Source organism: Drosophila mojavensis, unplaced genomic scaffold (genome assembly GCF_018153725.1).
Source record: "Drosophila mojavensis isolate 15081-1352.22 unplaced genomic scaffold, ASM1815372v1 contig_19, whole genome shotgun sequence".
NCBI lineage: Eukaryota > Metazoa > Arthropoda > Insecta > Diptera > Drosophilidae > Drosophila > Drosophila mojavensis.
This window is the reverse complement of record NW_025318726.1, coordinates 5,078-19,312: the sequence shown is the minus strand read 5'-3', so window position 1 is coordinate 19,312 and position 14,235 is coordinate 5,078. Positions and strand designations below refer to the sequence as shown.

Below are 14,235 nucleotides of genomic sequence, written 5' to 3'. Positions count from 1 at the left end.
AATAGAGATAGTTATTTTCTTTTTATTATTATTTTTTTTTTTTTTTTTTTAGATAGTAGCACAAATTCTTTATGGTATAAACAAAAAACGCACATAAAAAGCTGTTAGAATCCCTATGAAGTCTGGATTAGTATTAAGGTAAAACCATGAGCATAAACAGTCATTAGATGATGTGCTGATTTTTTTATTTGTGGTCCAATGGGCTCTTCAGCCATATACATTCCATTATATCTTATCTTATCTTATGAAAAGTTCAGTTTTCATTAAATTAAATCCATTTCGGCACTCAAGTACAACTGCTCATAGAATTTCAATTTCAAAGATTCCGGCTGTGTGATAAACTTGAGTTGCTCATTTATGTTGAGGCACTTTGTGGGTTCTTCTTTAGTTACGGGCCGCCAGTCAACCAGCTGCTTGGTGAGCGGTCCATTTGGATTGGAGCTGCGAGCAAACTCCGTAAACAGAGCTACAAAACGGCAGATGACCGCGTACTCCGGTCGAGTCTTCTCTAGTTTGAATGCAGCCGGCAGTTTGAAGAGATAGCCCAGTTCATCAGCATGCACAGCACCATGGCTGTCCTTTCCGAAAAAGCGCACCCGATAAAAATTAAAGTCAGGGGAATCAACGTCGAAGCGATATAGGTAATTAGCAGCCTGGCTATATTTCAGTCGCGCCTTGAGCAGTCGGTCCTGATAGTGCAGCATGTGGTGGGTGAAGAGGTCAGCGATCGACTGGAAATGCCACTTGTTCACATACGTGATATTCACGCCACAGAACTTCTTGACCAGCATACCGCCAAGGTGGCGAGCAATGTCGGGGGCACAGCCATGCCGTATGTAGGCCGGCAGCATGAACTCTGGATGATCCTTATGAAACTTCAGCACTTCCGGATCCTTTTTAACAGTAAACATGGCCTGGATCAGTCCCTCGCTGCTGGTGCAACCCATCATGAAGGGCAGACGATTGCCCCAAGCACTGCCCTGCAGAGCACGCGGCTGTTCGAGTACCACAGCAGTGGGAGTGGCATAATACTCTACACGGGGTAAAAAGAGTATGGGACTCTGCGTTCGCTCATACAGAGACCGATAATCTGACCGAATCAACAGCTCTGGATCCGTAGCATTTATGAACTTGAATACATCAATATCGTTCTTCTCGCCCTCATAGCCCAAGTGCCTCGCCAACTTATACTCTACGTCTGGATCATTATATATTTCGAGCTGATGTCCAGCCATCAGTATGGCCTTGTGGAATAGGCCTTCTGCCTGGGGACTCATCGTCAGCAAATGCACTATACAGCTACCCGAGCTGTGCCCAAAGAGCGTAATGTTGTTCGCATCCCCATTGAAGCTACCCACGTTTGCCTTGATCCACTTCAGGGCTAGAATAATATCCTTTACCCCAGCATTACCGGGTATGCGCAGAGACGGATCCGCAAAGCTTAAAAAGCCTGAGAAGATTTAGCATTATGTTTGCATCACAAATGTGTCTTGTGTACCAACCAAATGGACCCAGGCGATAGCCAATGCTTACGTATATCACCTGCTCGCGCATCAAGTAGTCAGGTCCAAGGCTACGCCTGGTTGCGTCTCCGGTCCTAAACATGCCTCCATGTACATATACCATCACAGGCAAAGGCTTTTCGCTTCTCAACTGTTTAGCATAAATCATGATTAATTCGTTTTCCTATAGCTGATGGACTACTCACACTTTTCGCCGCGATATTCAGATAAAGGCAATCCTCGCTGCCCTCAATTTGCTGTGAAATACTTCCTACTTGGAAACATTTGTCCTTCGGAACAGTACAGTCAAGAGTGCCTCGCCAGGGCTTCGCGTCCTGTGGCTCTCTGAATCGTAGCTCACCCAATGGTGGTTCAGCGTAGGGTATGCCATCGAAGCTGTAGTACAGGTCATCGTAGAGCGTAGTTAACAGTGCTCCACGTACGTGGCCATGAGTGGTTTGCACCACGGGAGAAGATTCACTGCTGCAGAGAACAAATATGTGTCAATAATGGAACTTGAATCGCAACGAAACATGCTAATACCTTTCCATTTCGAGCTCTGAGTTAACTAACTGCAAAGAATGTATGATTAGCTCCTAAATAAACCATTTATAGTAGATTGAAATCCGTGAACGCATTCGATTAGATAGTATTTTACTTAAGTGATAAAGAAGTGATGATAAGCTAATCAAACTTTTGAAATATTATAACAGTTTTATACCAACTACATAAATAGTATGAAGCATATAAAATAACTGGTGAATTATATATACATATGTACATACAAGCCAGCCTAAAGAGCTCTCATAATTATGTCATTGGCTTAATCTTTAGCCAATCTCAATGACCTCGCCATACCTGACAGTGTTGGACTAACACTTGCACTAGACTAGCTAATCAATCTATTGATACACTTGATATATCGTGAAAAGTTCAATATACAGGTAATTTAATGACTGTCAATTTGGAAATCAGTGGAGAGTTATTTGGCCTTGGTCTTATAGACGTTATCCCACACTCTCAACTTGGCTATCTCCGGCAGCTCGATGATTCTCAAATGCTCTCCAATATTCAAGCATTTCATATTCTTTTGACTCAATGGCGCCCAGGTGGCTTTGGTTATGGCTTCCTCAACGCTCTTGCAATTCGGATCTGAGGTGCTGGCGAAGGTGGTCAGGATGTCGATCATGCGTTCGATAGTTTGGAACTCGGCCGTGTGCTTGTCCAGCTTCCAGGAGAAGTCGCCGTACCAAATATACGAGTGATCATCCACGTGGGCCACGCCACGCATCTTGTCGCCGCAATACTTCAGACGCTGATGATTGAATGTGGAGGAGTCGAAGTCGAACCGATATAGATAGGTGGGCGCCGTGGCTCTTTCTATGCGCGACCTTATAGTGCGCATGATGGGATGCCAAAAGACCTTGTAGCTGGCGTACTGAAAGGAATTATATTCACGTGAGAACATGCCTTGATATCGATCTCCATCTACACTCACCTCACAATACGCCGCCACGGTGTCTGGTAGCAGCTCCAGCGGCTTATCCCGGAAGTGCGTGAACTGTATTCGCTTGCCCAGCGTGCGGGCCAGTGATTGTGGCAGCGATCGCTTCAGCTCCAGCGGCAGCAGATGCTCCGGCTGGTTCTTGAGGCTGGTGAGCAAATACGGCGACATATGCACACGGCCGTACATCAGCAAGCCCTCGAAGGAGGTGCCGCTCATCAGCACTGGTATCTTATTGCCCCAGGCATCGGCGAGCAGCTCGACGGGCGGCTTGCTTATCATGCAGTGTTCGGTGGCATAGGGCTCTACGACGGGCCCAAACTGAAACACACAATCGTCCAAATTTTCTGCTTCGCTCAGGAGATACGGCTTCACCAGAGCATCGCCGGGCAGACCCTGCAGGAACTCCAAGACCTTGAAGTCTGACGCGTTCTCGATCTTCTTCATGCCCAAATGCTCGGCGAGACGTCGCGCCAAATTGGGCACCGAGCATTGCGCCCAGGAGCACAGCACATTGCCCGACTGCATAATGGCCTTGTGGAAGAGGCCCTCGGCTTGCGGATTCAACATCAGATAGTGTACAGAGGCGGCGCCAGCGCTCTCGCCAAATGCCGTTACATTCTTGGCGTCCGCATTGAAGCAGAGTGCATTCTCTGTGATCCACCTGAGCGCCATTAGCTGATCCTTTAGGCCCGCATTGCCAGGCGCACCCGCAGCGGGATCGTTGAGGCTGAGAAAGCCAAGTGGACCCACGCGATACGAGACGGTGACCACGACCACATTTCTCATCATAAAATAGTCGGGACTGTGCAGGTCCGTGGTGGGGTCGCCCTTCTCGAAGCCACCGCCAAAGAAGAAAACAATCATCGGCAACGGCGCCTCCGTCTTCATCTGTATGCAGGTGAATGCACAATTAGCGTTATTTCAATAACAGTATTAGATCACTCGAGTCACTCACAGACTTCACATAGACATTGAGGTACAGACAGTTCTCCACGCCCTCCAGCTGCTGCGTGTATTGATTGAACTGCAGCGGCTTCTCGCCCTTCTGCCTGCAGATGAGCGGCTGCTTCCACGCCACCACCGGCATCGGCGCCTTGAAGCGGAGCACCCCGAGCGGCGGACGCGCATACGGTATGCGCTCGAAGCTGACGTAATCATCGCCGTAGATGCTCGTACAGTGTTTGCCCACAACGGGCCCACTTTTGGTCTGTACAACGGTTTCAACTGGACTGCAAACGATATTAGAATATAACTTATATGTATTTATATTTACAGTTATTGTAATGGAACTGCGCCAGCTACTCACCGCGGCATGTTCTGCGCCTTTGCGAGCTTACGTCTAGTCTGCCTGGGTGACGTGTTGCTGGTTTTGTTTTTATTTATGGCGCACCTCTTGCTTTTATCTAGATAAAAGCATTTATTGCGATATATTGCAGACTCTCGACCGCCTAAAACACCTCATAAACTGGCTTGGCAATGAGTGCAAAGCAGAGCGCCAGTAAAAGAAATTATCTGTAATATGTACTTTTAAAATATTACACACAGCTGATTTTGAGTTAGCTGCTTTGTTTGTTCTCGTTAAAAACTACATTAAAATACTGACAAATTGTCTGCGACTCTGATCGTAACGGTTGTTGTCGTTGCTTTTGTTGCTGTTATTTATCAGCAATGCACGCGACGCTCTCTTTGGTGTATGCTTCGGCGAAATGAGCGACTGCTCATACCAGGGCTGCACTGCCATTGTTTACAATCAACTCAAAGTGGCCAGCGTGAAATGTGTATAAATTATTTATTTAATATACATTTTTTCAGTTAAATAATTTTATTAAAAACTATAGTTTACATTGCGTGTTAAATATATATTGGCAATACATTATTTTTATTATTTCAGCCCACACTTTCTGTGTTACTGCAGCCCTGGAGAGAGAGAATTTTTGCTGATTCAAATACACTTGAATGTCGACTACACTGTGAGATTACGGCTGTGCTCAGTTGCAGAAAGTATACGAATTTTATGAGTCAACATGATTTGTGGTTTAATTTTATATATCTTTATAACCACGTAAAGCTTTGTTTTTTTTTTTTAATTTAACTAAATATTGTGATATGACAGATATTTATATAATTTTTAACCACATCTCATTAAGATAATTCGTAAATAGATTTCAAATTGCTGAAATTGCTGCTTATAAAATGTTGTAATTTTATTTTTAATTCAGACTTTGTACATTTTATTTAATATCAAAATAAGCCACATATTATAATACTTGATAGCAAAACCAAACTTTTAGCGAACTGCTGCTAATGTAATAAAAAAGCACCAAAATAAATGCAAAAGCTTTATTAAGAAGCTAGAGGTATTTTAATTACAACAACAGTTTAGCTTGAATATAATAAGTAAAAATTCGAGTCTCCAACGCCAGTCGCTGTATTTGTATGTGTCATGAAAGCATAAAGCTCACGACAATGCACAAGCCACTGCAAATGGATTAACAGCTGTTAAGCTGCGAGCGCTGTTAATGCGATGATAAGGCGTCAATGTTAATCGCTCATCAGCCGAATCTATTTTTATTTCGCTGAAAGTAGGATTTTCTATTAGAAATGAGAGTCGGAGAGATAAGTTTCGACCAGACGTTCAGAGTACGCTGCACACATATGGGGGAAAAAGCATACAAACATATATACACATATATAAATTCATAGGCAGATCACTAGCAATGCTCAATTTGCCGGCAACGGCGCGAAATTGTTTTAATTGCATTGCAACGGCCGATAGAATTGAAACAAGCAGAGCAAACGATTCGAAATCTATCGAATTTCGAAAATATCAATACATAATATTCGAAACAGGCTAGATACAGGTGCATACATACATACATATGTACTTATGTGCATGCATGCATAGATACGCACGCATACATACAGACATCGAGGAGCAATAGCAATGGATGTCCACATCGGGTTTCCCAAGCTGCTGCAGATGAGCGCCAAGTGAGTACAGCGAATCAGAATATATACAGGGTATTCGGCAGTCGGTGATCGAGCGACAATTCGTATATCAGCATGAATCGGGCATACAGATTGCGACTTAATGATCTTGAACGTTGGACCTGGACCACAGCGAGGCAGCAATCAGTAACCCGGCGTGTCGCGTCGCATCCCATTCCACCTCTTTGACTCTGTTATCTACTGTGACCATTTGTAATCTCTTTGCCCGCCACTCCCCATAGATTTGTCGGCCACAAGGTGCAGCAATATCGCCTGTCCACCAGCCACACGGTCGTCGTGGCCACCAACTATGGCCGGGTGCGGGGCCTGCAGCGCAAGACCGTCTACGACCAGGAGCTGTACTATGCCTTCGAGGGCATACCCTATGCCAAGCCGCCGCTGGGTGAGCTGCGCTTTCGTGCACCCCAGCCGCCGGACCCGTGGAAGAATGTACGCAACTGTACCACGTACGCCGAGAAGCCGCTGCAGCGCAACATGGTGCTGGGCCTGATAGAGGGCTCCGAGGATTGCCTCTATCTGAATGTGTACGCAAAGAGTCTGCGATCGGAGAAGCCGCTGCCCGTCATGGTGTGGATCTATGGCGGCGGCTTTCAGAAGGGCGAGGCCTCCCGGGATATCTACAGTCCGGACTACTTTATGAAGCAGAACGTCGTGCTGGTCACCATAAGCTACAGGCTGGGCGCGCTGGGTAAGTGGGGACTGAGGACGAAGCCTATAAAATCCAAAGTCTATAAGCTCTACGTCGACAGGCTTTCTGAGCTTGAAGGACCCGAAGCTGGATGTGCCGGGCAACGCCGGACTGAAGGATCAGGTGCAAGCGCTGCGCTGGATCAGCCAGAACATTGCGCACTTCAACGGCGACCCGAACAACATAACACTCATGGGCGAGAGTGCGGGCGCCGCATCCACGCACATCATGATGACCACGGAGCAGTCGCGCGGCCTATTCCACAAGGCCATATTGCAGTCGGGGTGTGCGCTGTCCGCCTGGGCGGATACGCCGGATCGCAACTGGGCCTTGAGGCTGGCCCGCCAGATGGGCTACAAGGGCAGCGATGCGGAGGAGGATGTGCTGCGATACCTGACCAAGGCATCGGCACGGAAAATCGCCTCGCACGACCAGGCGGTTGTGACGCAGGATGAGTTGCGGAGCTTCTATCTGTACGCCTTCGGCCCCATAGTGGAGCCCTATGAGAGCGAGCACTGCGTGGTGCCCAAGCCGCACAAGGAGATGCTGGCCAGCGCCTGGGGCAATAGCTTGCCGCTGATTGTGGGCGGCAACTCGTTCGAGGGCCTCTTCTCGTACCAGCTGGTGCGCAACGATCCCTGGGTGATGACGAACTTCCACAATATTATTCCGCGCGAGGTGAGCGAGTCGAGCACGCCGGAGCAAGTGGAGCAGCTGGTGCGCAGGCTCAAGCAGCTCTACTTCGGGGACGAGCAGCGGCAAAGCATGAAGCTATTCGAGGCGCTCGACATATTCTCACATCGGCAAATCTGGCACGATCTGCATCGCATGGTAATGGCTCGGCTGACCTATGCGTCGGACACGCCCACCTACCTCTATCGCTTCGACTTCGACTCGCCGCACTTCAATCAGTTTCGCTGGCTCGTCTGCGGCGAGCGTGTGCGCGGCGTTTCTCACGGTGACGATCTCTCCTATCTCTTCTACAATGTGCTGGCCACCAAGCTGAGGAAATCCTCGCCGGAATATCTGACCATCCAGCGCATGGTGGGCATGTGGACAGCCTTTGCGGCCAACAGTGATCCCAACTGCTGGGCCACCGACTCCAGCAAGTGGATGCCAGTGCAGCTGACTCCGGATCGAGCTCACAACTGCCTGAACATCAGTGCCGAGATGGAAATGATGGCTCTGCCCGAGGCCCAGGCGCTGGCCATATGGGACACATTCTACGACAAAGACGCTCTCTATTGAGCTATTCCAGTACTAGAAATTCAAATCTCATGTGCGTAAATACCTAACCAACAGACGATAGTCTTCTAGACTATATCTCTGTATGTGTGTGTATGTATGTATGTACGAACTCGTCAAGTATCGTGCGATGGCAATGTTGTTACTAAGGTCTATCAAAATTCCCCGTTAAGCTAATACAAATTTTTAATATGAAAAAGTAACTCTTTGAATTTAAAACTAATGTATGACAATTTAAAAAGGTTAATCTAAATGTTTTATATTTAATGAATGGAGTTTATTAAAAATTTAAAAGTAAAATAATTATAAAAAAGCTTATATAAATATTACATAATATAAAATTAAAAAAAAAAAAATGTTAATAATATATATATCATAGGATATCAAGTATATCAAGTTCCAAAGGGTCAACATGGGTAATTCATATCACCACTAACCAGAGATATCACTAACCATATCTAATTCATATCTCTGGTTCGTGTTCATATCTAACAGTCGTAAAGCTTGATGCAATTCCTTCATTAGGGCTGCCCTACACGCTACGACATTTCGACATTTGCTGTGACGTGTGTGGACCGCTGTAAGCCCATTCTGATCGAAATTTGCTATAGTCGAATGCAACTCTGAAGTCGATTATTTTACGAACTTCCGGTTCTGCTTAAATTGTTCTTTTCCGTTTGGAAGTCAGAGTGAACAGATCAGCTTCTGGATATGGGAAATATGTGAAAAATAATTAACTAAAATATTATATATTAACTTTATTAGATTAGCTTGGAGCAGTGGAATAGAATCAACGAAAGGAATTGATGGAATTATTCGTAAGGGTAAGTGCAGAATTTGACTATTCAAGAACTTAACTGAGTTGATTCCTAATCAACTCGAGTGTAAATAAATTTGATCGGCCGCCTTATTTACTTTAATTGCTTTTGTTTAAAATCGTATGTGGCGTCTGCCGACTGGCATTGTAAATATTTTTGAAGAAGTCGCAATTGTGGGGCGTCTCACGTTTTCTTAGAAATGCGCGCAGACGCCGAAAAACAATTGTTTGTCTGTGTGTGTGAGTGAGTGAGTATGTGAGTGACTTGTGCTAGACAAATAAATTTTCTCGCATAATAAAAGGAAACCCAAGAACAGTCGAACAGATTTTGTTATTGTCTTTGCTACAATTAGAGGTGACAGCATAAAAAGACAAATTTGTGTGCAATTTAAATACAAATAAAATGTATTTAAAGTCTACATTTTATATTAATTTATTTCTATTCAATTTTCAATCATTTTACACATTTAAATGCTGCAAACACAGATGTTGATGTGTGTGTGCCTTACTAGCAATTGTATTTCTACCATAGTTTTATTCAAATAATTTTTTTTATTATTATTTGAATTATATTTGCATTATTTATTATAGCCTTCATAAATTTCTCAACTAAAAATTGTTTTATGGACTTTTTTCAATTTCTCATTATGTACATACAATGAATACACTTGCATGCGCAGCGTTGCCAACATACAAAAATGTTGAAGAGCTGGCTGGGCAATTAGAATATAAATGCAAGAGTAATAATTATATTATTCCGTTTATATTTATACGTCTAAAATGTGGACATGGCAGGCAATTCGAAATTTAATGAAATAGTTACATATTGAAATAAATTTATTGAGTGAGCACATAATAAATAGTTTAAGAAAATGTACTCTTATTTTGTTTATACTAATACGCATAATTGCTAGGAATTTTAATAGAATACCAAAGCCATTTAAAAGTGTTTCATTACATTCCCTTAATTCTCGCTTGATGTATCATGTGCAGCAAAGCAAGAATCAAACAAATGAGGAGCTGGCAACACAAGGTAATCCGAATTTTGATGCATACAATAATAATATTTAAATACACATGGCAATAAGCTTGTATTGATGGTCAATTTTATTTTTATTTATTTTTATATTATTTGATTATTATTTTTTTACTTTTAGGTTTATTAACAAGTGTTAATTATTTTATTATTATTTTTGGTAAATGATATTAATTAAAAAGTGTTAATTCAATAATTGAAATTTAAACGGTGCTACGACTAAAATCGACTATTGTATTTTGCTAGTGTGAAATGTTATAAAACACAGTGTGCTATTTATAACAAGTAAGAACGTTGCAGTCGGACGTTACCGACTGCGGAATACTCATTCACATCCCATCAACAATTTAGTAGTTAAGTTTCGCTCTAATACTGTAGAATATACAGGTTTTTCCGATTTGCCACGCCCCAACTGGGCGTAGACACCTCATTTTTGGTCAGTTTTTAGAAAGAGATAACGGTACCCTAACTGCAAAGTTTGAATGCTTACCCTCAAGAAATGTGAAAATTACAGGGTATTTTTCGATATGCCACGCCCCTAAAGAGACGTAAAAATTATTTTTGGGGAATCGATAGGGAAGGCTACCAGTAACTCAACTATCCAAATTTGAAGCTTCTAGCTATTATACTTTAGGAGATATAAACTTTTGCGGTTTGCCACGCCCCCTGTGGGCGGACATATATCCGACAAAACTTTTTGGTCTTGGGTGATCAGTTCGAGTATATATACAAAATTTGAGGTCTCTGCCATCAATAGTGTCCAAAATATAGGACAATTTAAAAAATCACTATATCTTCAGGTCCGATTTGCCACGCCCCCAATGTGCGTAGACTTATAATTTATCTTTAGACTTTATAGAATCATACCATTAGCTGACGTGCAAAATTTCAGCATTCTAGGTTTACAACTTTAAGAGATACAGTTTTATCCGATTTGCCACGCCCCCAATGGGCGTAGATATATCCGCCATAGCTCGTGATCTTGGGTGGTCAACGCGGACCTACATACCAAATTTCAGCTTTCTAGCTCTTCAACAAACATGATTTCTGGTATATCGGAAAATGCATTTTCCGATTTGCCACGCCCCTAGTGGGCGGATCGGGAAAATTTTAACACTTTATAAATCGGAGATATACACGAGTATGTGTTCCAAATTTCAAGTCTCTAGCTTCAATAGCGCCGAAATAGATTGCGTTCATACGGACAGACGGACAGACGGACAGACGGACGGACAGCAAGACGGACATTGCACAAAACCAATATACTAATTCACTTTCGTGAATGAGTATAAAAAGTATATTCCTTAAGAACATTTTTTAATATACATGTGTAAGTATTCTCTCTATTATCGCATTGCCAACACATATTCAACTTATTTTCAGCCCTGGCAGCACAACCACATATACACAGTCAAAGACATTCAAAAGCTAACGAATGCAAATGATATCATATGAGTGTCAGCATTGCCAGCATCAAATAAATCAGTGCACACGTGTCACGGCAATGCCATTGGAAGGTTGTTCTGCTTCACTCTTAATTTGCGTGCAGTTCAACTTTTTGCACTTATCAATTATGGCTGTTTGTTGTCAACTTTTCAACTTTTACCTCACAATTTTACAACAACAACAAATCCCAATCAATGCGAAAAATGTGCGTGCGTGTGAGCGCCAATAAAAGTTTGCCGAGTGCCGCCAACGAATGCCAAAAATGTGAGAGCAAAAAATGTTAACAATGTCGATACAAATTGCTGAACTTTCCAGCTCCCAAAATGAAAGCGAAATTCAAATTATGAAAATTGCAAACAAGTGAAATTTTGATGACCTATCAAATAAATAAGGTCTTTATTTTTTTTTGCATTTATTTTAGTTAAAAATGTTTGCATTCTGCGCTTTAAGCTTTGAGCTTCGACTGTTAATTAAAAATTGTCATAAATCCTTATGGAGTTTAACCCATTTACAGTCGACTGGGCTGGTGAGAAATGGCAATAAGCATTTTGGGTTAATGCTTGCCAGAGTCCTTTTTATTTGCTCTCCCACTCGCAAGGATTTTGCGTATTGCTCAAGTACTTAATTACACTTGCGCGCACTTTAATTTTCAGCTAAAAGAGCGAAAGAGTGCGATGTAGAGAGAGAGAGAGAGAGAGAGAGGGTTGGTGAGGGGTAGGTCCTTATATAAAGAAATGTAAATTAGGCTGCCAAGTCAAAGTGAGCCGAAACCTTGTAAATTATAGGCTTAAGCTGCTGTCGGGACCAACTCCTCCTCATTTGGGTTACATGCTGCTCAGCTCAAGCTTCTCGTTTGGAGCTGAAGCAGTCTCAAGAGCCTGTCTGCCCGAAAGGCTTATTAAATTATGCGCATATAACGACGGGCAGGCATACTCCAGTCAAGCTTTGGAATCTAATCTCGCTCTAAGCCAGATGCCCCTCAAAATTTGACACTCGCTCGCAAGTAAATTGAATGTCGCTGGGGTTAAGCGAGAGTATCCCGAGCAGCCGATGCCTGATATATGCAGCACTCATAACTGCCTCGCCATAAAATCAAAGTACAGAAAGTCCAGCTCCAGATTGGGCATCAAAATACGACTGCAGTGCATAAAAATAATTTGGGTACGATTCAACTTTATGTTTTTCTTTTCGTTTTTTGCTTTCATTTTTATTGCAGCCAGGGGAATTCGCTCTATGAATTTGAGGTTTAGATGTTTTCATATATATGTATGTATATATGTATATTTTTTTGCAAACTATTTGGAAGTCGAAATTGAAGACAAATTTCAATGCGTTCGCATTATGCGTATTTTGTTGTGGGTGCGTTCAAGTTTTCAGGACTAGCACAAAGGAAAAGATTAGAATTGAGCATTGATTTGTATGCCCAAGGGACGCGTCTCTTAGCAAATGCTATACAGCTTAAATGTGCACAGAGAGAAACGCTTTAGTTTAATTCGTTTAATGTCAAGCAAACGTTACATCATGTCGAAACACTTATAAATTAATCAATTAAAAAGTCCGTAGTAGAAATATATTTATCATAATTTGAGTTTCTATTATCAGCAGGGACATCAGCGCATAGCCTTGTTTTTTTTTTTTTCACAAATCAAATTGAAGTCCGTTCATAATTAAAGAACGGAGGAAACCCCAAAACAATGCAGCTACCCTGGCAAAAAAGCCTATTAGCCGAGACCCAAAAGATTCAAACTTTATAACCAAATTTTGTTGTTTTCTATTTTCTATGCTCGTTCACGAAGTTGTAAAGGGTATATTCGTTTCTTCATGAATATAAAATCGGGAAATACTATATTCTTTGATGCGATATTAAGTATGGAGGATGAGAACTAATGCGTATTCGTCTATAGAGGTTCAGCTCAATTAGTTGGCGAATCAGGTTTAATTCTATTGTCTGTTCAGCTTTATGGAATTCTTTCGAGTTTGTTTGGCCATAAGCGATATATACACCATATGTATGATATACAATTTATGATGAATATTGAAATGGAATAATGTGTAACGTAAGGTATGATAAAAGATGAATTTATGATCTTTAATAAATGACAAGTTAAATAATATTTTCTCTATATGATATATGATGCTTAATCAATATTATTAGCGTATGATAAATAATAGATAATTTATGGACTCGAACTAGAAACTTAAAATTTGTTAATTAAGCTCCATCTAATGAATGCTATAAATGATAAATCCAAGTAGACCTATAAGCTATAAAGAGACTTCATTGTGATTTTCTTGAAAATATTGATATCCCCTTTAAATATTATAGGACTGTTTTTCAATCGTGAACGGGTGTTAGGCAGTCAGGCATCCACGACTGCACTGTTCTCATTTTGTTTATTCTATGCTTTTGTCATATTTCCCAGAAAGCAATTTGGTTAAAAGCAAATGAGTAATTATTAAACAGCTGAAGTCAAGTCCAGGGTCTGCAAAAAAAAAAAAAAAAAAAAAAAAAAGATAGAAAAAAAAGGTAAGAAACCAAAAGTTGGCCAAGACAAAGGCAAAATGAAGCCAAAAGCAAATTGAAACTTGAGCAGCATTTTTAATAAAATTTACAATGGGCGAAGGAATAAAAAAAGAATTACATAAATTAAGTTGTGGCAGGGGCGGGAGTTAGCCTTCCTGCTGCCCCGTCAATTGGCAAATAATGGACTCTTCTTATTATTAACTGAAACGCTTTTTGATCTGCCCAGGCAAATTACACGCTACAACGCGTCGTTGTACAACACTGCAAACGGACTTGATGCAATGCAGCGCAGGCCATATAACACTCTTCGCTGTCTTTGGGGACGAGGGGATTTAAATGTCGTCTGTGGCGTTCACTTTGATTAAATATGCACACCACAGACAGACAGAGAAAGACACACAGACAGACAGCGGAGAGAAAGAGAACGAGGTGAATGGGGAGTGGATTTTGTGGAGCAGCGC

General features: G+C 42.1%; 3 protein-coding genes and 1 long non-coding RNA gene across 5 annotated transcripts; 2 read left to right on the top strand and 2 right to left on the bottom strand.

Moving 5' to 3' along the window:
- Positions 1-163: 163 nt before the first annotated feature.
- Positions 164-2,317, bottom strand: LOC6572617 (esterase B1). 2 transcript variants are annotated; one of them, XM_001998687.4, is made up of 4 exons: positions 2,046-2,317; positions 1,709-1,985; positions 1,503-1,653; positions 164-1,450 (listed from the first exon to the last, which is right to left on the bottom strand). In XM_001998687.4, the coding sequence occupies exons 1-4, from the start codon at positions 2,051-2,053 to the stop codon at positions 264-266; spliced, it is 1,623 nt and encodes a 540-aa protein (XP_001998723.1). In that variant the 5' UTR covers positions 2,054-2,317; the 3' UTR covers positions 164-263. The 2 variants fall into 2 exon arrangements, with proteins under 2 accessions (XP_001998723.1, XP_015022008.1); XM_015166522.3 differs by having other exon boundaries at positions 1,709-1,982.
- Positions 2,318-2,422: 105 nt separating this feature from the next.
- Positions 2,423-4,601, bottom strand: LOC6572618 (esterase B1). Its single transcript, XM_001998688.4, has 4 exons — positions 4,316-4,601; positions 3,965-4,238; positions 3,001-3,897; positions 2,423-2,940 (listed from the first exon to the last, which is right to left on the bottom strand). The coding sequence occupies exons 1-4, from the start codon at positions 4,321-4,323 to the stop codon at positions 2,485-2,487; spliced, it is 1,635 nt and encodes a 544-aa protein (XP_001998724.1). The 5' UTR covers positions 4,324-4,601; the 3' UTR covers positions 2,423-2,484.
- Positions 4,602-5,639: 1,038 nt separating this feature from the next.
- Positions 5,640-8,254, top strand: LOC6572619 (esterase B1). The gene is made up of 3 exons (XM_001998689.4): positions 5,640-6,000; positions 6,240-6,706; positions 6,768-8,254. Exons 1-3 carry the CDS (start codon positions 5,954-5,956, stop codon positions 7,952-7,954), a joined length of 1,701 nt encoding a protein of 566 aa, XP_001998725.1. The 5' UTR covers positions 5,640-5,953; the 3' UTR covers positions 7,955-8,254.
- Positions 8,255-11,096: 2,842 nt separating this feature from the next.
- On the top strand, positions 11,097-11,743 carry LOC122756896. Its single transcript, XR_006356752.1, has 2 exons — positions 11,097-11,134; positions 11,188-11,743. It is a non-coding gene; the product is annotated as an uncharacterized LOC122756896 (long non-coding RNA).
- Positions 11,744-14,235: the final 2,492 nt, after the last annotated feature.